This window comes from Dipodomys merriami, unplaced genomic scaffold (genome assembly GCF_024711535.1).
Source record: "Dipodomys merriami isolate MVZ:Mamm:240054 unplaced genomic scaffold, mDipMer1.0.p SCAF_36, whole genome shotgun sequence".
Taxonomy (NCBI): Eukaryota; Metazoa; Chordata; class Mammalia; order Rodentia; family Heteromyidae; genus Dipodomys; species Dipodomys merriami.
The window spans coordinates 9,534,865-9,554,050 of record NW_027205159.1 but is presented as its reverse complement, the minus strand read 5'-3'; the positions used below and the strand labels follow the sequence as shown (position 1 = coordinate 9,554,050).

Here is a 19,186-nt window from a genome sequence, read left to right as displayed (position 1 = left end):
GCTGGTCATTTTGGAAATGGAGTCTCAGAGATTTTTTTTTTCCAGGCTGGCTTTGAGCAGTGATTGTTTGGATCTCAGCCTTCTGAGTACCTAGGATTGTAGATGTGAACCACCAGTGCTTGATTCAGTTGCACTATCTAACTTACTGTAAAAAATAATTTTAACATAGAAAACATTGAAAGGCATAAGCCACATAAAATCTACTTGGCATTGTGGTATCCTGAAACTTAAGTGTTTGAGAAACATTGGTATAGAGAAATGGTTTCAATACTAGAGAGTTTATCTGGCTTTACATAAAGGATTGTGTGATGAGTTTGCTAGTAGGGAATTTTCACAAGGTTTGAACAGGAACATGATATATTTACAAAAGCCCTTTTGAGGATAATATGATTGCAGACTTTAGAGTGGGTTGAAGAAACAGTGGTGGAGAATGGCAGGGGAAATGGGGGTGCTATGAGAGCCCAGGTGAAGGGCACATTACTGAAGTAGGAATTAGTGTGAAAAAGAAGGCGGGCAGTCAAAAGAAAAGGAATTGGCCATGTAGACCACTCTGTGATGAACAGGGAAGTTACGGACAGTGAACTGTTAATAATGCATGACTTCAGCTGCATGTGGGTGGTTTACTCCTGTAATCCTAGTTACTTAGGGGACTGAGATCTGAGGATCACAGTTTAAAGGTAGCCGGGGAAGTCAAGTCTGTGAGACTCTTATCTCCAATGAAGCACACACACACACACACACACACACACACACACACACACACACACACACACACACACACAGAGCTAGAAGTGGAGCTGTGTGGCTCAAATGGTAGAGAGCAAAACTGTTTAGGGATAGCACCCAAGCCCTGAGTTCAAGCCCTAGGATTGACAAAAAAAAAAGCACAACTTTGAGTAAAATTCTTGTGTGTGTGTATGTGTGTACCAAAGTATGGAAGTATGGTATTTGCAGAAGAGTCCTGGTATATGCAGGGGAGGACTCCAGATGCATAACTCCTATGAACAATTAACTTACAGTTTAACAGAATGAATACCAGGAATATGTGTTTTCTGGGGTGGAGCTGTCAAGAGGCGGAAGGTAGATAAACAGAGAGAGGAAAGGTGGGAGAAAAGTCATAATGTTCAATGTACATATGTGAAAATGGAACCTGGCAGCCTGAAGGGATGGGTGGGGTTGCCAGAGATGGGGGAGAGAATGATGGAAGGGATGACATTGATCAAGATGCATTGTATTAATAAACTGAAATGTTGAATTGAAGCCCTTTTGAACAACTATTTAAAGAGAACAGAATGAATGACTTTGAGGTTTAAGACTTGATTGTTAAGTTATGTCAACTTGAGTGAACCATGTCTAAATATTTGCTCAAATATTATTTGGGAATTTCTGAGGTGGATTTTGGATATGGTTAGCATTTAAATTTGTAACCTGACTAAAGCTCTTTGCTTTCCACAATGTTGGTAAGCCTTATCCAATCAGTTGAAGCAGTGAATAGAAAAGGCTAACCTAACCCTCTCCTGATTAAAAGAGAACTTCCCCCAGTGCTAAGAGATTGAACTCAAGACTTTGCATATGCTGGGTTAAATAGCCTGACAAAAATATTCCCAAGTATTTTATATATATGATCACTTGGAACTTTGCTGCTTGCTTCTAATGCTGCCAAACAAAGAGGAGAAAGGAAAAGATGGGCTCAGAGATACAAATTCCTAGCTCAATGGCCCCATAAAGAGATCATTGTCTTTTGTAACAGTAGGTTTCATTGTTGGAATCTAAGCCTATGTCTGAGTGCTTTTATTACAATGCAGTGAGAGTTATCAGCCTCACAGTGCACCTACTGTTAAAATGAGAGCATCTGGTGGGAAGAACTGGATACTCATAAGTTGAATCCAGGAAATGTGGGGAAATGCCTATGGATCTGAACATGTTCAGTTCTTTTTTTATTATGAAAATACTGTACAGAGGGGATACAATTACATGGGCAAGATAATGAGTACATTTCTTATCAAGCATTGTAGCCTCCTCCTTTGTTTCCCCTCCTCATCCCTTCCCGTCCTCCCCCCCCCAATCCTCCCCCCACCAAAGTTGTAAAGGTCCTTTTCAACATAACGACTTGTACATTGCATTGTTGCAATGGGTCCACCTGTATCCCTATTTAAATGATTTGTTTTTCCCCTTCCCCTCCACAAATTATACTAACATCAAATACAGTGAAAACAGGGGTTATACCATTGGGCAGGGGACATACAAAGCAACAAAGAAATCATCTTATAAATATGTTAGAAACAATTGCAAGAAAGAAAAAAAAAACATTTGAGTCCTTATCTTGGGTTTCATTTCACCTAACATCAAACTATCTGACCATTTCTGCTTGTCTTAGACATACTAATAATTGCAAATAAGGGAAACCATGGCACCTATGTGTCTTTGGGCCTGGCTTACTTCACTTAATATAATTTTTTTCCAAGTCTTTCCATTTCCTAACAAATGGGGCAATGTCATTCTTTCTGATGGAGGCATAGAATTCCATTGTGTGTGTGAATATATATACATCACATTTTCTTGATCCATTCATCTACTGAGGGGCATCTGGGTTGGTTCCATATCTTAGCTATGGTAAATAAGGCTGCAATAAATATAGTCCTGCTGGTAGCTTTAGTGTGGTCTTGTTTGTGAACATTTGGGTAAATGCCCAAAAGTGGGATTGCTGGGTCATAGGGGAGCTTTATGTGGAGTCTTTTGAGAAACCTCCATACTGCTTTCCAAAGTGGTTGAACAAGTTTATACTCCCACAAACAATGCAGTAAGGTTCCCTTCTGTCCACATCCCCTCCAGCATTTGTTGTTATTAGAGTTCTTGATTATAGCCATTCTAACTGGGGTGAGGTGGTATCTCAATGTTGTTTTGATTTGCATTTCTTTTATGGCTAGAGAGATTGAGCATTTCTTCATGTGTCTATTGGCCATCCTTCTTTCCTCTTCAGAGAAATTTCTCTTTAATCTTTAGCCCACTTATTTATTGGGCAGTTGTTTCTTTGAGATTTGTTGTGATGGATTTAATTTTTTGAGTTCCAGGTATATTTTAGATATGAGACCCTTGTCCATTGTATGGCTAGTGAAGATCTTCTCCCAATCCGTGGGCTTTCTATTGATATTGCTAGCTATGTAATAAGTTTTTTTTTAATTGTGAAAATACATATAGAGCAGTTACAATTACATGAGCAAGGTAAGGAGCACATTTCTTATCAAGCATTGTTGCCTCCGCCTTTGTTTTCCCTTACCATCCCTCCCCTCCCATCTCCACACCCCCCCTTTTTTTGTTGGTCATGGGCCTGGGTGCTGCCCCTCAGCTCTTCAGCTCAAGGCTAGTGCTCTAGCACTTAAGCCACAACACCATTTCCAGCTTTTTCTGTTTATGTGGTGCTGAGGAATTGAACCTAGGGCCTCATGTATGCGAGGCAAGCACTCTACTACTGAGCCACCTTCCCAACCCAATAGCAGACCTTTTTTAGAGAGAATTCTAAAATGCTTTAAATGTTTTAAAGACCATAAGAGTGGCATGTATTTTTACAGTTAGAGTAAGAAGACCTTCACCATTCTCAAAGAAGAAAGGGACATTTTGCCTTCTTGAAAAGTCCAGATACCTTGCCTGTATTCCAGTCACTATCTTCTGTGTGACTAGTTTCCATTATATTCAGAAATGAAGCTGTTAGGTGCTTACTCTCTTAGTTTTGGGGTAGGTAAATCCTAGCTGAAGATATTTGATATGGGAGTTCATTGACAAAAGTTGGCTACTTCATCACATAGATATATTTGTTTCATAATCTTTCCTTTGTGCCAGTCAACCCTGTATAACACTATACTACTGGATTATTCATCATATGGTTAATGATTAGAATGCTTCCCTTAGAAACTGAAAAGATTAAAGAAGACAAACAAGGCTTACTTTGTTACTGGGTGGAGGATATATTTTTCTGTATTATGAGATTTATAGGAAACCACCTCTCTCATAACCTGAAACTTCTTGGCATTATATTGTTTTTTGAACCCCCTATATCAATGACAAGAGAAGTTTTTTTGTGTGACATGGAATATTTTCAATTTTATTTATTTACTTATCATTTTAGTTTTTTTTTTTGAGATAGAGTTACACTGTGTTTCCCAGGATACTATGTTGCCTAGGTCTCGAATTTCTGGGAACAATAAACAATTTCTTTGTGCTGTGATTTTCTTCTTTTTTTCTTTTTTGCCAGTCCTGGGGCCTGAACTCAGGGCCTGGGTACTCTCCCTGAGCTTTGCTCAAGGTTAGCACTATACAACTTGAGCCACAATGCCACTTCTGGCCTTTTTTGTTTATGTGGTACTGAGGAATAAAACCCAGGGCTTTGTGAATGCTGGGCAAGCACTCTACCACTAAGCCACATTCTCAAGTGTTGTGATTTTAAAAAAAATTGTTGGTGTCAGTCCTGGGGCTTGAACTCAGGGCTTGGGTGTGGTCCCTGAGCTTCATCTACTCAAGGCTCTAGCACTCTACTACTTGAGCCACTGCTTCACTTCTGGCTTTTTGGTAGTTTATTTTGATCCTCAGATTTCAGCTTCTTGTGTTGCTAGGATTACAAGCAGGAGCTGCTGATGCCTGGTGACAAGTGACTTTCTTAAGATGTTTTAATAAAAGGAAGAATAAGCAATAGAGTTATATATGTAGTTGTTTAACTTGACAATGTGGATGTTTTTTTTTTTTAGAAGTTTCTATTTTTTTTTTTAAAGTAGAAACAATGATTTTTGGAAGTGGCTCTGTCCCACCATTTCTATGCTCCTCCTGTATTCTCCCCAAACAGATAAACCTATAGACAAGAAAAAAGGTACAGAATACAGAGTGACAAAAGAGAAAAAGCAAAAACAAAATTAACCCCCCTCTTGTTTCTATTTCTTGGAGTTCACTTTGATAAGTATCATTTTATATGATCATATGACATAGCTATTGGGCCTTTGTGACCCTTTCCTAAGAATATTCTCCTTTGGTCACACTGTGTGAATGTCTAGAGTCCCTAGTGCTCAATTCTTATTTTCTCTTTTTCTTACTCACTTTCTTTCTCTGATGTTCAAACTTTGTTCTATTATTTCTCTTTTCATGAATTTTGCTTGTGGGAGACTAGACAGTTGTAGACTACTTTTGGATTTAAGTTGTATTTATTTTGTTCTAGGACAGGCAAGTATCATGTGTAGACATCTTCATGAGAGATCTTGTAACTTAATTAAAAATGTTCTATCAGGGTCTGATTACCTTTTGATGACTTCCTAGTGAAGTCTTTGCTGACTTATCGTAGTGACACAGGACCTATAATGAGTGTGGATCAGCTAGTGTGGATAAAGGAGGTCTTTGTTTTAAGTATGTTAGAAGATAAGACTCAAATAGGTAAAATCTAGCCAGAAAGTCTGGGGCAGATCCCTTTGTTGGTCTCAGATCTCTGTGCGAAAGGTCACGGTGCTCCCTGCCATCTTCTTCTGGTAGTCTTTGTCAAACTCTTCATTTTGAGCCACTGTAAAATAGTTCTTCCAGTCCCCAGGCATCCCTGAAACAAGGCAAAATCTCAGGGAATGCTGCAGATGTAGGGGAGGAGTAAGCGTTCACTCTCAGAACCCACGCAAGATGGGTGGGAACACTAAGGTATCCCTCCAAATCTGGGGGGTAACTCTACTGGCAAGAATAGGCAATGCAACAATAGGCAAGGCAGCATGGAGGATCAGTGGAAATTATGAGCAGACCTTGGGGATCCTAGTCTCACTTGGCATCTCTAGATGTAAGTCTTACCTTTCCTCATAAAAGGGGAGATGGAGTGGTCCATGATACTGGTGGGCATAGTGGTATAGTTGGCCATTGGGTTTTGCTTCATGACATCAAAGGAGGTATAATAGATGATCTTATTTAGAACTTCCTCTGCTATGTCTTTTTCCAGGAACTTCACTATTTTCTCTATTTCCCTCTTTGGGTCCTGTAGGTAAACAGTTCACAAGACAAATGATTGGGGGACATTCCATTAGAGACAATGTTCTGTTTGGACAAACTGTTTGGAGAGAGATGTGTTAAGGGGTCAATTAAAATCCAGTAAATATTTCTCAGGTGACTCCAGATCAGGGCACTGACTGTCTAAGATACTATGGCCACAGGGAGGCCAGGACTATTTTTTTATTTTTATTTTTTTTTGGTACTGGGGATCGAACTAAGGACACTACACTTGCTAGGCAAGCGCTTTGCCACCAAGCTACATCCCAGCCCCACAGGCCAGGACTATTCTTGATATCCAGGGGTTCACCCTGCAGGAGGGGAGTCTAATGTGAAACAAACACAGTGATCCCTGGTGAAGAAAGCACATGTTTCCTGCCTCTAGAGAGAATGCCAAAAGGCTCTGGAGATGGAACCATGGATTCTAGGGAGAGGGAGAGGTCAGAGAAGGTTGTCTGAAGGTTGAATAAAGCAGGGTTGGTCCTATAGTTAGTATCTGGGCTATGTGAAGTGGTTTGGAGGTTAACAGAAGGTCAATGAGAGGACGAATAAATGAAATCTCAGATTCACTCAAGAACGTGTCTCCTGCTCCTCACTTCTTTCTGATAACAAGAGACCCCAAAAAAGTAGGCACTGTGGTTTTTGATGAACTCTTAAAGTATTTCTTTTTCCTCTTTTTCTTCCTCCTCCTCCTCCTCCTCCTGCCCCTCCTCCCCTTCCTCCTCCCTCTCCTCCCCCTACTCCTCCTCTTCTTCCCCTTCTTCTTCCTCCTTTTCCTCCTCCTCCCCCTACTCCTCTTCTTCCCCCTTTTCCTCCTCCTCCCCCTCCTCCTCTTCTTCCTCCTTCTCCTCTTCTTCCTCCTCCTCCCCCTCTCCCTCTCCTCCCTCTCCTCCTCCCTCTCCCTCTCCTCCCTCTCCTTCTCCCTCTCCCTCCTCCTCCTCGTCCTCCTCTTCGTCGTCCTCCTCCTCCTCCTCTTCCTCCTCCTCCTCCTCCTCCTCCTCCTCCTCCTCCTCCTGCTCCTCCTCCTGCTCCTCCTCCTTCTCCTCCTCCTTGTGCTATTACTGGGGTTTGAACTCAGGACTTTGTGTTCTTCACTAGGCTTTTTTTTCTGCTCAAGGCTTGTGCTCAACCACTTGAGCCTCACCTTTACTAGTGACTTTTGCTGGTTAAAGAATCTAGTGGAATTTTCTATTTGGGATGGCTTTGAACCGGATCCTTAGATCTTGGCCTAGCCAGGTGTGAATCATCAGCACCCAGCTAAGGTCTCAGATTTCTCTGCCTTGGCATAGGAAGTAGTTTTGTAACAAGATGACAGGATCATGAAAGTGGATCTGTGTCCGTTTGTGCATATGGAAAAGAGAAGTCAGTTCACTGTTCCAGTGCATGGGACTGATCTTGTCCATGATGATATGGACATTTAGTTTAAGAGGTTTGGATATGGAAGAGGAAGAAGGAGAATACATTTCTTTACAAGTGTGTATACTTTACAAATGCAATAGCATCCATATCTGTCGCAATCTCATGAGTGCGATCACACTGCTCCTCACCTCCTTCATGTCCTCATAGAAGAGGTAGAGAATGCGGTGCTGGTCCTTTATGTCCCACCATCCCTTTACATGGTCATACCAGGAGCCCCACAGCACTGAGGAGGAAGAAGATGGAATGTCAGTGAATAAGCTTAATGCCAGCTCAAACCTTACTGAATGACAGGATGATAATAACCATAATAATGAGACAGGAATGTAAAAGGGGGACTGTGTGGAAGGGGGTCGGGGAGGGAGGAGGGAAAGGAAAGACTACCTTAGGGGGAAGAGGACCATAGTAACACTCACACTCACACACACACACACACACACACACACACACACACACACACACACACACAGAGAATAGTTAAATCTACCAAGCATAGTTTTATTTATTTATTTATTTTAAAAATCCCTTCCCATCTCTCCCACCCCTCACCGTTCTCCCCAACCCCAAAGTTGTAAAGTTCCTTTTTCAACATAATGTCTTGTACATCTCATTGTTGCAATGGGTCCACCTGTATCCCTATTTAAATGATTTGTTTTTTCCCTTCCCCTCCACAAATTATACTAACATCAAATACAGTGAAAGCAGGGGTTATACCGTTGGGGAGGGACATACAAAACAACAAAGAAATATCTTATAAATATATTAGAAACAATAGCAAGCAAGAAAAAAAATTTGATTCCTTATCTTGGGGTTCATTTCACCTAACATCAACTTATCTGACTGTTTTTGCTTGTCTCAGACATATACTAGTTATTGCAAATAAGGGAAACCATGGGACCTATGTTTCTTTGGGCCTGGCTTACTTCACTTAATATAATTTTTTCCAAGTCTTTCCATTTCTTAACAAATGGGGCAATGTCATTCTTTCTGATGGAGGCATAGAATTCCATTGTGTATATATACCACATTTTCTTGATCCATTCATCTACTGAGGGGCATCTGGTTTGGTTCCATATCTTAGCTATGGTAAATAATGCTGCAATAAGCATAGTTGTCCTAGTAGCTTTAGTATAGTCTTGTTTGGTTAAATGCCCAAAAGTGGGATTGCTGGGTCATAGGGGAGCTCTATGTGGAGTCTTGTGAGGAACCTCCATACTACTTTCCAAAGTGGTTGAACAAGTTTACACTCCCACCAATAATGCAGTAAGGTTCCCTTCTGTCCACATCCCCTCCAGCATCTGTTGTTATTAGAGTTCTTGATTATAGCCATTCTAACTGGGTGAGGTAGTATCTCAATGTTGTTTTGATTTGCATTTCTTTTATGGCTAGAGAGGTTGAGCATTTCTTCATGTGTCTATTGGCCATCCTTCTTTCCTCTTCTGAGAAGTTTCTCTTTAAGTCTTTAGCATACTTATTTATTGGTTTTAAAAATGGGGATAGAATGGAGACAGTGAACTTGTTCAAAGCATATTGTATTATGCATAGGCTAGCAAATGAGATCTTCTCATATTACGATTGTATGCTAATTCAGTAATTCAAAATTAAAAATTTACTAAATGATCATGACTTTCCCTAATAAAAGAAATCATTTCTTCAGCAGTACCAAAACATAGAAATCCAGAGCAGAACTCTTTTTAAATCTGTGAGACTTTTTTTTTTTTTTTTTTTTTTTTTTGGAGGGTCCGGTTGTGGGGCCTGAACTGTGGGCCTGGGCACTGTCCCTCAGCTCTTCAGCTCAAGGCTAGCCCTCTACCACTTGAACCACAGCGCCACTTCCAGCTTTTTCCACTTATGTGGTGCTGAGGAATCGAACCCAGGGCCTCAGGCATGCAAGGCAAGCGCTCTACCACTGAGCCACCTTCCCAGTCCTCCAGAGCAGAACTCTTATTTGCAGAAAATAGGTTTTGTTTATAAGTATTTAGAGAAGTGATAAAACTTTTCTGGGTTCCTTGGTTTATATTTCCATAATTGAATTTACTCCACTGTGAAGTATTGTCCATGGATAGGGCTTCAAACTTTTATTTGCTGGTGTCACTACATAGTATATAGATCAATACTGTGCACTAGATATTGCTTCCTAATGGGTATTGATTTTGAGTAGACTTTCACTTGGAAAAATATATAACTACCAGGTATTTGGTCACCTTTGTCCTTTGTAATGGAAGGAAAAGAAACATGCTAAGTGTCTTTCATTAGCTCTGCCAACATCACCCTGCCCAGGGCATTACTAATTGAATTCTGCACCTTTTGTCCTATATACTATATAAGTTTATCTGATTTGGGGATGGGAAGGGGAAGCACAGAAACAGTGGGACAAAGGATGAACCAATTCAGTTTGGCTACTCACCAGCATTATGTTGGAGATGAATTATACAACTTGAGAGAAGGGAGCCTGGGAGGGGGAAAACTGGGAGAAAATGAGGGAGGGGGTAACACTGTTCATTACCTTACTTATGTAGCTGTAATCCCTCTGTATACCACCTTAAAATTTAAATTATAAAAAAAAGAAGAAAAAAAAAACTGTGTCACTGGGATTTTTGCCTTCAGGTCTAGAGCCAGATTTTGCTGCAAGAGGCACTGGAAAGCTTTGGAGGCCAGAGGACGGGGAGAATAATGTACTTATATCTCAGATGCCTTCCCTGCTGGCTGTCAGTGGTGAGTTAACTGCTGTCCCCACCAAACCCTCAGCTCTTGTCAAAGGTCTTCTCCCATCTTAAGGGGTTGGTACTCCCCCAGGAATACTCTATTAGCCTTCTCTGGTTTATCTAAACTCTACTTACAGCTTTGTAAATATCCTCTTTGTCAAAGCCTCCCTAGCCAAACTTACTTAAGTGTGTCATCTCTTTCTTGACAGGTGTGTGTGTGTGTGTGTGTGTGTGTGTGTGTGTGTGTGTGTGTGTGTGTGAGAGAGAGAGAGAGAGAGAGAGAGAGAGAGAGAGAGAGAGAGAGAGAGAGAGAGAGAGAGAGAAGAGACAGACAGACAGACAGACAGACAGACAGAGACAGAGACAGAGACAGAGACAGAGACAGAGACAAAGACAGAGACAGAGACAGAGACAGAGAGAATGTGAAAGAGTACTGGGGCTTGAACTCAGGGCCTTCAGCTTTTTTTTTTTTTTTTCACTCAAGGCTGGCATTCTACCACTGAAGCCACAGCTCCACTTCTATTTTTTGCTGGCTAATTGGAAATAAGAGTCCTAAGGCTATTTTTTCCAAGGCTGTCTTTGAACCTTGAACCTAAAATCTCAACCTCCTGAGTAGCAGAGATTATAGATGTGAGCCATCAGCACTTGACTTCTTGGCAGATCTTGAAAAATGAAATGATGTCAGCTGATAAGTGAATGAGGAAATAAGAATCCACCATTCTCTTTCACTCACCTTTTCCATCTTTGAATGCTTCAATGTATTCCTCCCATGTACCAGGGTCAGGAACCATTTTATTCATTCTGGAGAAATGATAGTAGGACACCAGACAGTCCTTGGCATTTCTAGCCACATAGATAATCTAGAATTAGCCAGCAAAGGAAGCAAGAGACAGAGAGAGCCAGACAGAAAACATCAGTATTTTGTATGGAGGCTCAGGTTCCCAGAAAGCTTTTGTGAATCATTTTGAGCCATCCCACTGGAACAACTGGGCGGACATGGGCTTTCTCTGATCAAAGTGGCCATCACTTCCAGTTTGCCTGTGAACAGTTTTGATTTGTAGCTGTGGCCTAAGCATTACTATTAAAGAATACATCTTTTCTATCATAGAAGTGTCCCAGTATACATAAATACTAGGACACTTCTTTGGAATCCCAAAGTAGCTTGCCCTCAAGGAGCTGTCCTAGTCTAGCTGATGTAAATATTTGGTTCTTTTGGGTAGCTATATTTTTATTTCAATAAATACCGGGCTTACTTTAACTGGGAGAATGTGAAGACTACCGATCGTGTTCTAGACCATCCAACTGGCTCTAACAAAATGCTAGGAACTCAGTACCTTCTAATCAACAGAAATTTATTTCTCACTATTCTAGAGGCTGAGGAATCCAAGGCAAAGTTGACAACAGATTCAGTATTTGATAAGAGCCTACTACCCTGTAGCCATATTTTATCAAGGTCTGGATACATGAGAGAGGGTCTTCATTTCATTCTTGACAGCTCTACCTTCCTGACCCAGTCACCTGTTAAAGTTCCTATCTCATGATTCTCTCAGCTTGGGAGTTAGAATTGCAACATGTAAATTTGAAAGAGGCATAATAGACAGAGTGTAGGTTATGGCATTTTTCAGCATGTGAAGGGAAGGTCTTTCACTAAGCCAGGAATCTAACTAGTTATGGGATGGGAGGAGCTAAAGCATTGAACCATCTAGTCTCTTTTTCACAAGATGAATTCTAGCCTTGTAAATGAATGATCATGGAAGCCCAGAAAAAAAGAGGAAGTGAGAGAAGAGTATCACTTGCATTTTTTAAAAACCTGAGAGTGAAAAAAAAAAATCTAAGAGTGGAGAGTATCCTGGATAAACAGAGTTTGCTCTTATGGTTTTCCTGGGAAGTTCAGCCCAGAAAGTGAATGTTTTGATTGTAAAACACTTGTAAATATCTACTCATTCTCAGCTACCTTTAGATAACTGGGATCCCAAAGTAGCTTGCCCTCAAGTAGCTGGGCTAGTCCAGCTGATGTAAGCATTTGATTCTGTAGGGTAGCTAAACATTTATTGCAAAAATTTAACTTGATATTTGGGTTATATCCTATAGTTCATTGATTTCAAGACTTGTTGGTCAACTAGATATTAATGAAGGCAACACTGCTTTTTATAAGTATTAGTTTATGTGGGCAGGTAAGGATGCTTTGGGGAGTTTGGGAATTCTGGTCCCATGGTACATTCAATGTACATTGCCTTTCTAGGTCCTGACTTAACAAGTGTCAATCTAAAAAAATTAAATTGTAAAAAAGAAGTATAGAATACCCGAGAGCTTGCTTTATGAGACACTGACAAAATCAGATCTCTCTCTCTCTCTCTCTCTCTCTCTCTCTCTCTCTCTCTTGCTTTGTGACAATACTGAACTTAGGGCCTGGTACCTGTCGCATAGCTTTTTTTGTTCCAATTTGGCACTCTACCACTTGAGCCACAGCTCCACTTCTGGCTTTTTGGTGATTAATTAGAGATAAATGACTCACAGACTTTCCTGCCCAGGCTGGCTTCGAACTACAATCCTCAGAACTCAGCCTTCTAAGCAGCTAGGATTACAGGGATGAGCTACCGAGGCCTGGCTAGATTTCTCATTTGAAAAGGATGAGGACTAGGTTTTGGACATGAAGGTGATGTCTCATTAGGGCAACAGATTGGTGGCCCTGAAGATGCTCTATTCAGCTCTCTGGATGTAGCAGGTACAGAAAATCCACCATCAAGCTGGGAAGGTGGCTCAGTGGTAGAGCGCTCACCTTGCAAGCGTGAGGCCCTGGGTTCGATTCCTCAGCACCACATAAGCAAAAAGAAAAAAGCTGGAAGTGGCGCTGTGGCTCAAGTGGTAGAGCGCTAGCCTTGAGCTGAAGAGCTGAGGGACAGCGCCCAGGCCCACAGTTCAGGCCCCACAACTGGACCAAAAAAACAAACAAACAAACAGAAAATCCACCATCATGTTCCACATGATGTTAATTCCCAAAGGACTGCTCTTGGGTTAGTAAGTATGCACAGCAGGGACACTAAGACAGGTGGGGCTTTCTGATGCCTGGTTTTGGTTGGTTTCTTTTTTCTTTCTTTCTTTTTTTATTTTGGTTGGTTTCTTGACTGAGCCTTGCCCGGTGCTGAGTTGCACTGCAGCTGGAGTCTCTTGTGCACCTTTATTGCCTTTCCCTTAAAGCCCTCCCCCACATTCTCTACTTTTTCCTTTACATGTTTCACATGGATTTCCTTCATATCAAACTCTTCTTTAGCTTCAGCTTATTGGAAGACCCAAATTAAGATAAGGGTCTTCCTCAGGAACGACTTATTTCATCACTCCCTCTCTTTAAATATGGCTTAGTTTTACATCATAATAATAATTTGCCTGTAAAACTTCCCAAATAGGTACCCAGAAATAATATTTTGAAGGAGAGGTGGATCCAGAATGTGTGGCTTTTGGTAGCTTCGGTGATTTCTTTCTTGTTTAAAATTTAATTAATGAATTAAATAATCAATTAATGAATTAAATAATCAATTGACTTGTCTCATTTGATGTTTTTGCTCAAGGATGGTGCTCTACCACTTGAGCCACTGCTCTACATCCTCCCTTGGTAAATTCTGTTTCAGTGATGGAGGCTTGCAGAGTGGGCTCTTCTTACCTTTGAATTTTCTTTCCAGAATGAAGGTGGTACCATTTGAACAGGAAGATGAGTTTTCATAGTTCTAGGAGAGGGCATTTTGTTAGCCAGATCCAATCCTGGGAAAGAAAGGCACATCATTCAGCCTGATGATTCTCATTCTCATTTACTATCTATGTTAAATGGTAGGAATTATGATGACCAGGTGATTGGCTCCTGTCTAAAATGATGGTTTCACCTGTTTATGTGTCCTCTCTGATGGCGCCTTGCCTGTTCATTCTGGTAGAGGAAGGCATCAACTAGGTATTACAAATTCCCGGATGACAGTGCTAACTCATTAGTTGAGTGCTGATGTGTGTTTATGTGTGTTTGAAGGCGGAAATGCCGTGGGAAACTTGAGGTTGTGAGAGCTATTGCTCCAACAAGCCAGTGGCTCATCTGTCTTTTGAATTCTATTATTCTTCCAATGTAGGGAAGATATGCAGACGGAGAAGTGCTGATATCCTTCTTCAGGGAGGGAGGTTATGAGGCATTCTAGAAGTTTCAGCCAGACAAATGCTGTCTCTCTTCTCCTTTACTCTTCTTAACTTTCTTTCTTTCTTTCTTTCTTTCTTTCTTTCTTTCTTTCTTTCTTTCTTTCTTTCTTTCTTTCTTTCTTTCTTTCTTTCTTTCTTTCCTCTTTCTCTATTTGTTTTTTGTTTGGGTGGTACTGGAGTTTGAATTCAGGGCCTTGTGCTTGCTTGCTAGATAGGCACTCTGCTACTTGATCCATGCCCCTCATTCTTTTTGGCTTTTTTAAATAAGTTTTTTATTGTGAAAACACTGCACAGAGCGGTTCCAATCACATGAGCAAGGTAATGAGTACATTTCTTATCAAGCAATGTTGCCTCCTCCTTTGTTTTCCCCCTCCCATCCCTCCCTTCCCATCTTTGTTTTAGTTATTATGTTTTTGTATAGAGGTTCATATTTTTGCCTAAGGCTCATCTCAGACTGTGATCCTCCTATTTTCATCTCTTGAGTAGTTGGTACACAGATGTGAACTACCACACCCAGATTGCTGGTTGAAATGGAATTTCACTTAGTTTTTGTTTTTTTTTGCCTGCTCTGATCAAGGGCACTTGAAGGGCATGGGATACCTCTGTCTTAGGCGCCACCTCCTAAAGACTTTGCTACCCCCCACTAGCACTACCTGGGGAGCAAGACTTCACCATCTGCAACTTTGAGGACACTGAAGACTCCAGCACAAAAACATACTCCTCTGTTTCACCTGGAAATGTTTTCTAGAAGGCATGTCATAGAAACAGTCCCCTTCTAAAGACCCTGCATTAAGGTGACACTTCTACTCTGTCCTAGGTAGGCAAACTTACCTGAGTTGAGGGGTGGAGGCAGAGTCCACTCGATGAAAGGATGCCGGTCGAACGTGTTGGCCCGCTGACACTTCTGCACATCCCCGTCATTCTGGATCATGTCCACAATCTCCTGTGTCCAGGTGGTGCCTAGAAGTATTGCTTGCTGTCATCCCCCACCCACTTGAGGCACAATCTGGCCCTGTTACCTCAATCATGCATGCATTTAGTCAAGTTTGCTTTTGCTGAAGGTTGAGCAGAATCAGCTCAGCTGTCATAAACCATGTGTGCTGCCCTAGGTGGGCAGGGTGAGCACTGGTCCTTTGGGTTCACTGCCATCTGCTCCCTATAATATAGCCTCCTTGTACCCCTCTGTTCTTATCGCCTGGTACCTGATGTAGCTTGGCTATATAAAATTGATGCAGTTGAATGTAAGGGAAATATAAAGTTGAATTAACCAGTGGACATGTGCTAATGAGCTTATGATCTTTTTTAGATTATAAGCTCAGAGGTGTCAGAAACTGCTTGTTGTCTAGCTACCATCTATTCTTTTTCAAATAAGAGACCCTCTATTTTGGTAGGGTATATAGCCTGTGACAAAGGCTCCATTTTTTCCATTTTTCTTGTAACTACATGAGGTCAAGCCATTCATATCTGGGAAGTTGGAGTGAATAGAAAAGTTACATGATTTTATTCCTCCCTTCCTATTTTCTTGCCATTATTTAGAATGTATATGTGCTGGCTGGAGCACTAGCAGTCATACTGGACCATGAAATCTAAAGGCACACTTGAAGGTGGTAGAGCAGAAAGTTAAAAGGAGCCAGAGTCACTGATGACTGCTGTGGCTACCATTTCTTCCCTGGACTGAGATGGCTTTTTATGTTGTGTTATTTTGGGTTTTCTATTCCTTTTCCCTAAACTGAATTCTATTTTATACAGAGAAAAGTATAGACATATAGGTAGATAAAAAGTTGGGCAATAGCAGAGCATGCTAATTTTCCAGCAAATATCGATTCTCCTTTTTCCTATTATGTCTTGTAGCCAAAGTTAATGCTAATTAACAAGTGAGAAAAACACACAGCTAGAAAGAGAAGCAGTATACTGGCAGGCCCTTGAAGGTACACAAAGTATGTGGGAGTTCAGAGGAGGAAGGGGGACTTACTGCTGAAGGGGTCAGTAAAGCTCAGCTTCAGAGATGGGACAATGCCTTGAGGGCATCTCAGGACCTGGCCAAGGCCTCACAACCACATAGGCTCAAGGATATGAAAGAGAGAGTTTATTTGAAAGACTTTCCCTTGGGAAGAAAGACCTTCTAGGGCCCTCTGTTCCCACAAGGGGTTGTTTTCCAAGGCCTCATTTCACAGATCTTGGCTGGTTTTATCTGCATGCAGAGACTTCCGCCCAGCTGAGGCAATATGTGGAGGACTGAAGTTCCTGCATGCTCTGCCTCTCAGAGGGAGATGTAGGAAGATAATGGGGGTAGACATAGGTTATGAGAGAGACCCTGAGATGGTAGAGAAGCCAAGAGATTATTAGTCATTTATTACTATCTCCCTAAGGATACTATTTACCATTTCCCCGCCCTGAACAAAGTCTTCAATGCCCATAGCATTCCTGACCCTTGCTTTCCCCACAAACTCCTCTTCATTTTCTATGATTCCAGTAAACATCACCTCCTTTCCCCTGATGCATAGGTTTTGACCAGCTATTCGCCTTGGATTGGGAGCACTTAACTCCGTAATCTGTCCCTGCTACCAGGACAAGGTTCTAGGGTTGAGGACTGCAGGATGTCCAGGGAAAGTTAGCAGAGGGGAACAAGGAGCATGTGGCTGGCAGGATTTACACTGTTTCTCAGACCTTACACTCTTCCATCACTTAGTAATTCTTTCTGGTTTACCATTCTACCAGGGACCCACCTTAAAGGAAAGATCATTGGACATTGGAACTCATGAACAGGTCTAGTTTGCATTTTTCTAAGGTATTGCTGAAATCCTGGGTGTTTAAAATGAGGAGGCCTACCTCTGCTAAAGGTGGCATCACTAAAGCCACCTCTGATACCCACCTGCCTTTGCGTAGGTTGCAATAAGGAGATCATCAGGCTTTGCTTGGAAGTTCCAGATTTTGTCCCAGTTATCACTTATCAACTTGGTCATGAGGATCCCATTCACTTCTTTGGTTTCTGGTTTTATATATTTTCCCTCCAGATGGAGATCTTTCATTTTGTCCAAGGACATCTTAGTATGTAGGTTTGATGGGAGCTTAAATGGAAAGATGAACTTGTGTCATTTCTAATACTTAAAACATTATTCTTCAATTCTTTATATCCTAACATAATAAAGATTCATAATGAAGGTTTAAAAGGCTACTCTGTGAGAGATACATGATGGAAGTTGAGTTCTATGGTTAAGATTCATTTAAGCAAGAAAAGTCAGCACAGTTGGCTCTTGGAGTGTTTTGCGTTCCTCTTCAGGGATGTAGATGATAAATACATCGGGAGACAGTTGCCAGGGGAAAAACAAACTCAGAAGATTGGCTGTTTAGTGTCAGTTCCTTCCAGTTGGCTTGGTCTGAGGCCTCAGACACCAGCAGAGTGCCTGTCAGCCCTGAGCAGCACTCTCCAGTGGACTCAGTACAGAGTAGAGTCCAAGTAGGAGGGATTAAGAGTGGGTGCTAGCCCAATACTCTCTTCTCTCATAGCTTAGTATGCTCCTTTCCTAGGAAAACACTAGGCGCATTTAGTAAAGGTAGTAAATATTTAGCCTCTACTCCCTTTTATCTTGAGATGTCACTCCTTTGGGATGGCTATAACCATATAAGGCAGCAAGATCCCCTAAACCTCGCAGATTTTAAGGGTCACCTGAGACAATAACCTGGGCTTCTCTCTTGTGATAAGAGGTCTCACTGGCCCCTTTGCTGGTAATAAACCTTTTTTTTTTTTTGTTCTTTGTATCTGGATGTCCGTGTGGTTTTCTGGTAAAGTCTAATTTACTCTAACAATGGGGAACTGGGGTAGGGGTAGAAGAGGGGCTTAATTACTATTTTGACCTCTTCAGCTACTGAGCTTGAGAAGTTATTTCATCAAATGCCTGCTGAGGTCTTTTATTGGAATGTGGTCATTGAAAGGTCACAACCAGGGGCTCACATCTGTAATCCTAGCTACCCAGGAGGCTGAGATCTGAAGATCTGATTCAAAGCCAGCTTGGAGAAGAAAGTCCAGGAGACTCTTATCTTCAATTAATCCAAAAAGGTAGAAATGGAGCCGTGTCTCAAGAGATAGAGCAGAAAAGCTCAAAGACTGCCCAGGCTCTGAGTTCAAGCCCCAGAACCAGCACACACACACACACACACACACACACACACACACACACACACACACACACACACACACACACACACACACACACACACACACACACACACACACACACACACACACACACACACACACACACAGAGTCAGTTCAGGAGATGACCTCAGTTTACTTGGGGGAACAACTCTGATGGTTTTGTTTCAATCCTAAGGTTGTTGAGAAGTTTATTGTAAAGCTGGGTTTGGTGGCAAATGTTTGTATCCCCATACTCAGAAGTTATGAGTTGAAGGCCCGCCTGGGCTACATGGTGAGATTCTAATTCCTCCTCTCCCCAAATGACTAAAAAATTATTATAGAATGTAATAAATCAAACCACAGTATAAGTTGTTGTAAATTTGAGGATAATCTTCGCATGTAAGTACTTGTCATATAAAAAAGAATTTTGGGGCTGGGAAGGTGGCTTGGTGGTAGAGCGCTTGCCTTGCATGCATGAGGCCCTGGGTTCAATTCCTCAGGACCACATAAGCAGAAAAAAAGCTGGAAGTGGTGCTATGGCTCAAGTGGTAGCATGCTATCCTTGAGCTGAAGAGCTGAGGGACAGCACCCAAGCCCAGAGTTCAGGCCCACGACTGGACGCCCCCCCCACCAAAAAAAAGAATTTTGTGTATTGGAACATCTAACAAGTGAACCTTGAAGTCAGAAGTTAGTGTATTATTGAAGAATTTAGTACATAAACTTGGGATTTTTAGATTGAAATTTCATTCAGTTTTG

The 19,186-nt window shown here is 41.5% G+C and overlaps 1 protein-coding gene across 1 annotated transcript; it reads right to left on the bottom strand.

Annotated features, from left to right (window-relative positions):
• Window positions 1-5,403: 5,403 nt before the first annotated feature.
• On the bottom strand, window positions 5,404-17,350 carry LOC138804187 (sulfotransferase 1C1). The gene is made up of 7 exons (XM_069988438.1): window positions 17,167-17,350; window positions 15,126-15,254; window positions 13,780-13,877; window positions 10,855-10,981; window positions 7,548-7,642; window positions 5,809-5,989; window positions 5,404-5,569 (listed from the first exon to the last, which is right to left on the bottom strand). Exons 1-7 carry the CDS (start codon window positions 17,336-17,338, stop codon window positions 5,457-5,459), a joined length of 915 nt encoding a protein of 304 aa, XP_069844539.1. The 5' UTR covers window positions 17,339-17,350; the 3' UTR covers window positions 5,404-5,456.
• Between the last annotated feature and the right edge of the window lie 1,836 nt (window positions 17,351-19,186).

What these genes read in the sequence shown, in the direction of transcription:
- LOC138804187 (XM_069988438.1), bottom strand. Translation starts at nt 17,338, where the DNA reads ATGTCCTTGGACAAAATGAAAGATCTCCATCTGGAGGGAAAATATATA. An exon ending in TGCAACCTACGCAAAGGCAG is followed by an intron (nt 15,255 to 17,166) that starts GTGGGTATCAGA and finishes CAATACTTCTAG; the next exon opens with GCACCACCTGGACACAGGAG. An exon ending in AGCATTCAAAGATGGAAAAG is followed by an intron (nt 7,643 to 10,854) that starts GTGAGTGAAAGA and finishes CTTCCTCCTCAG; the next exon opens with TGCTGTGGGGCTCCTGGTAT.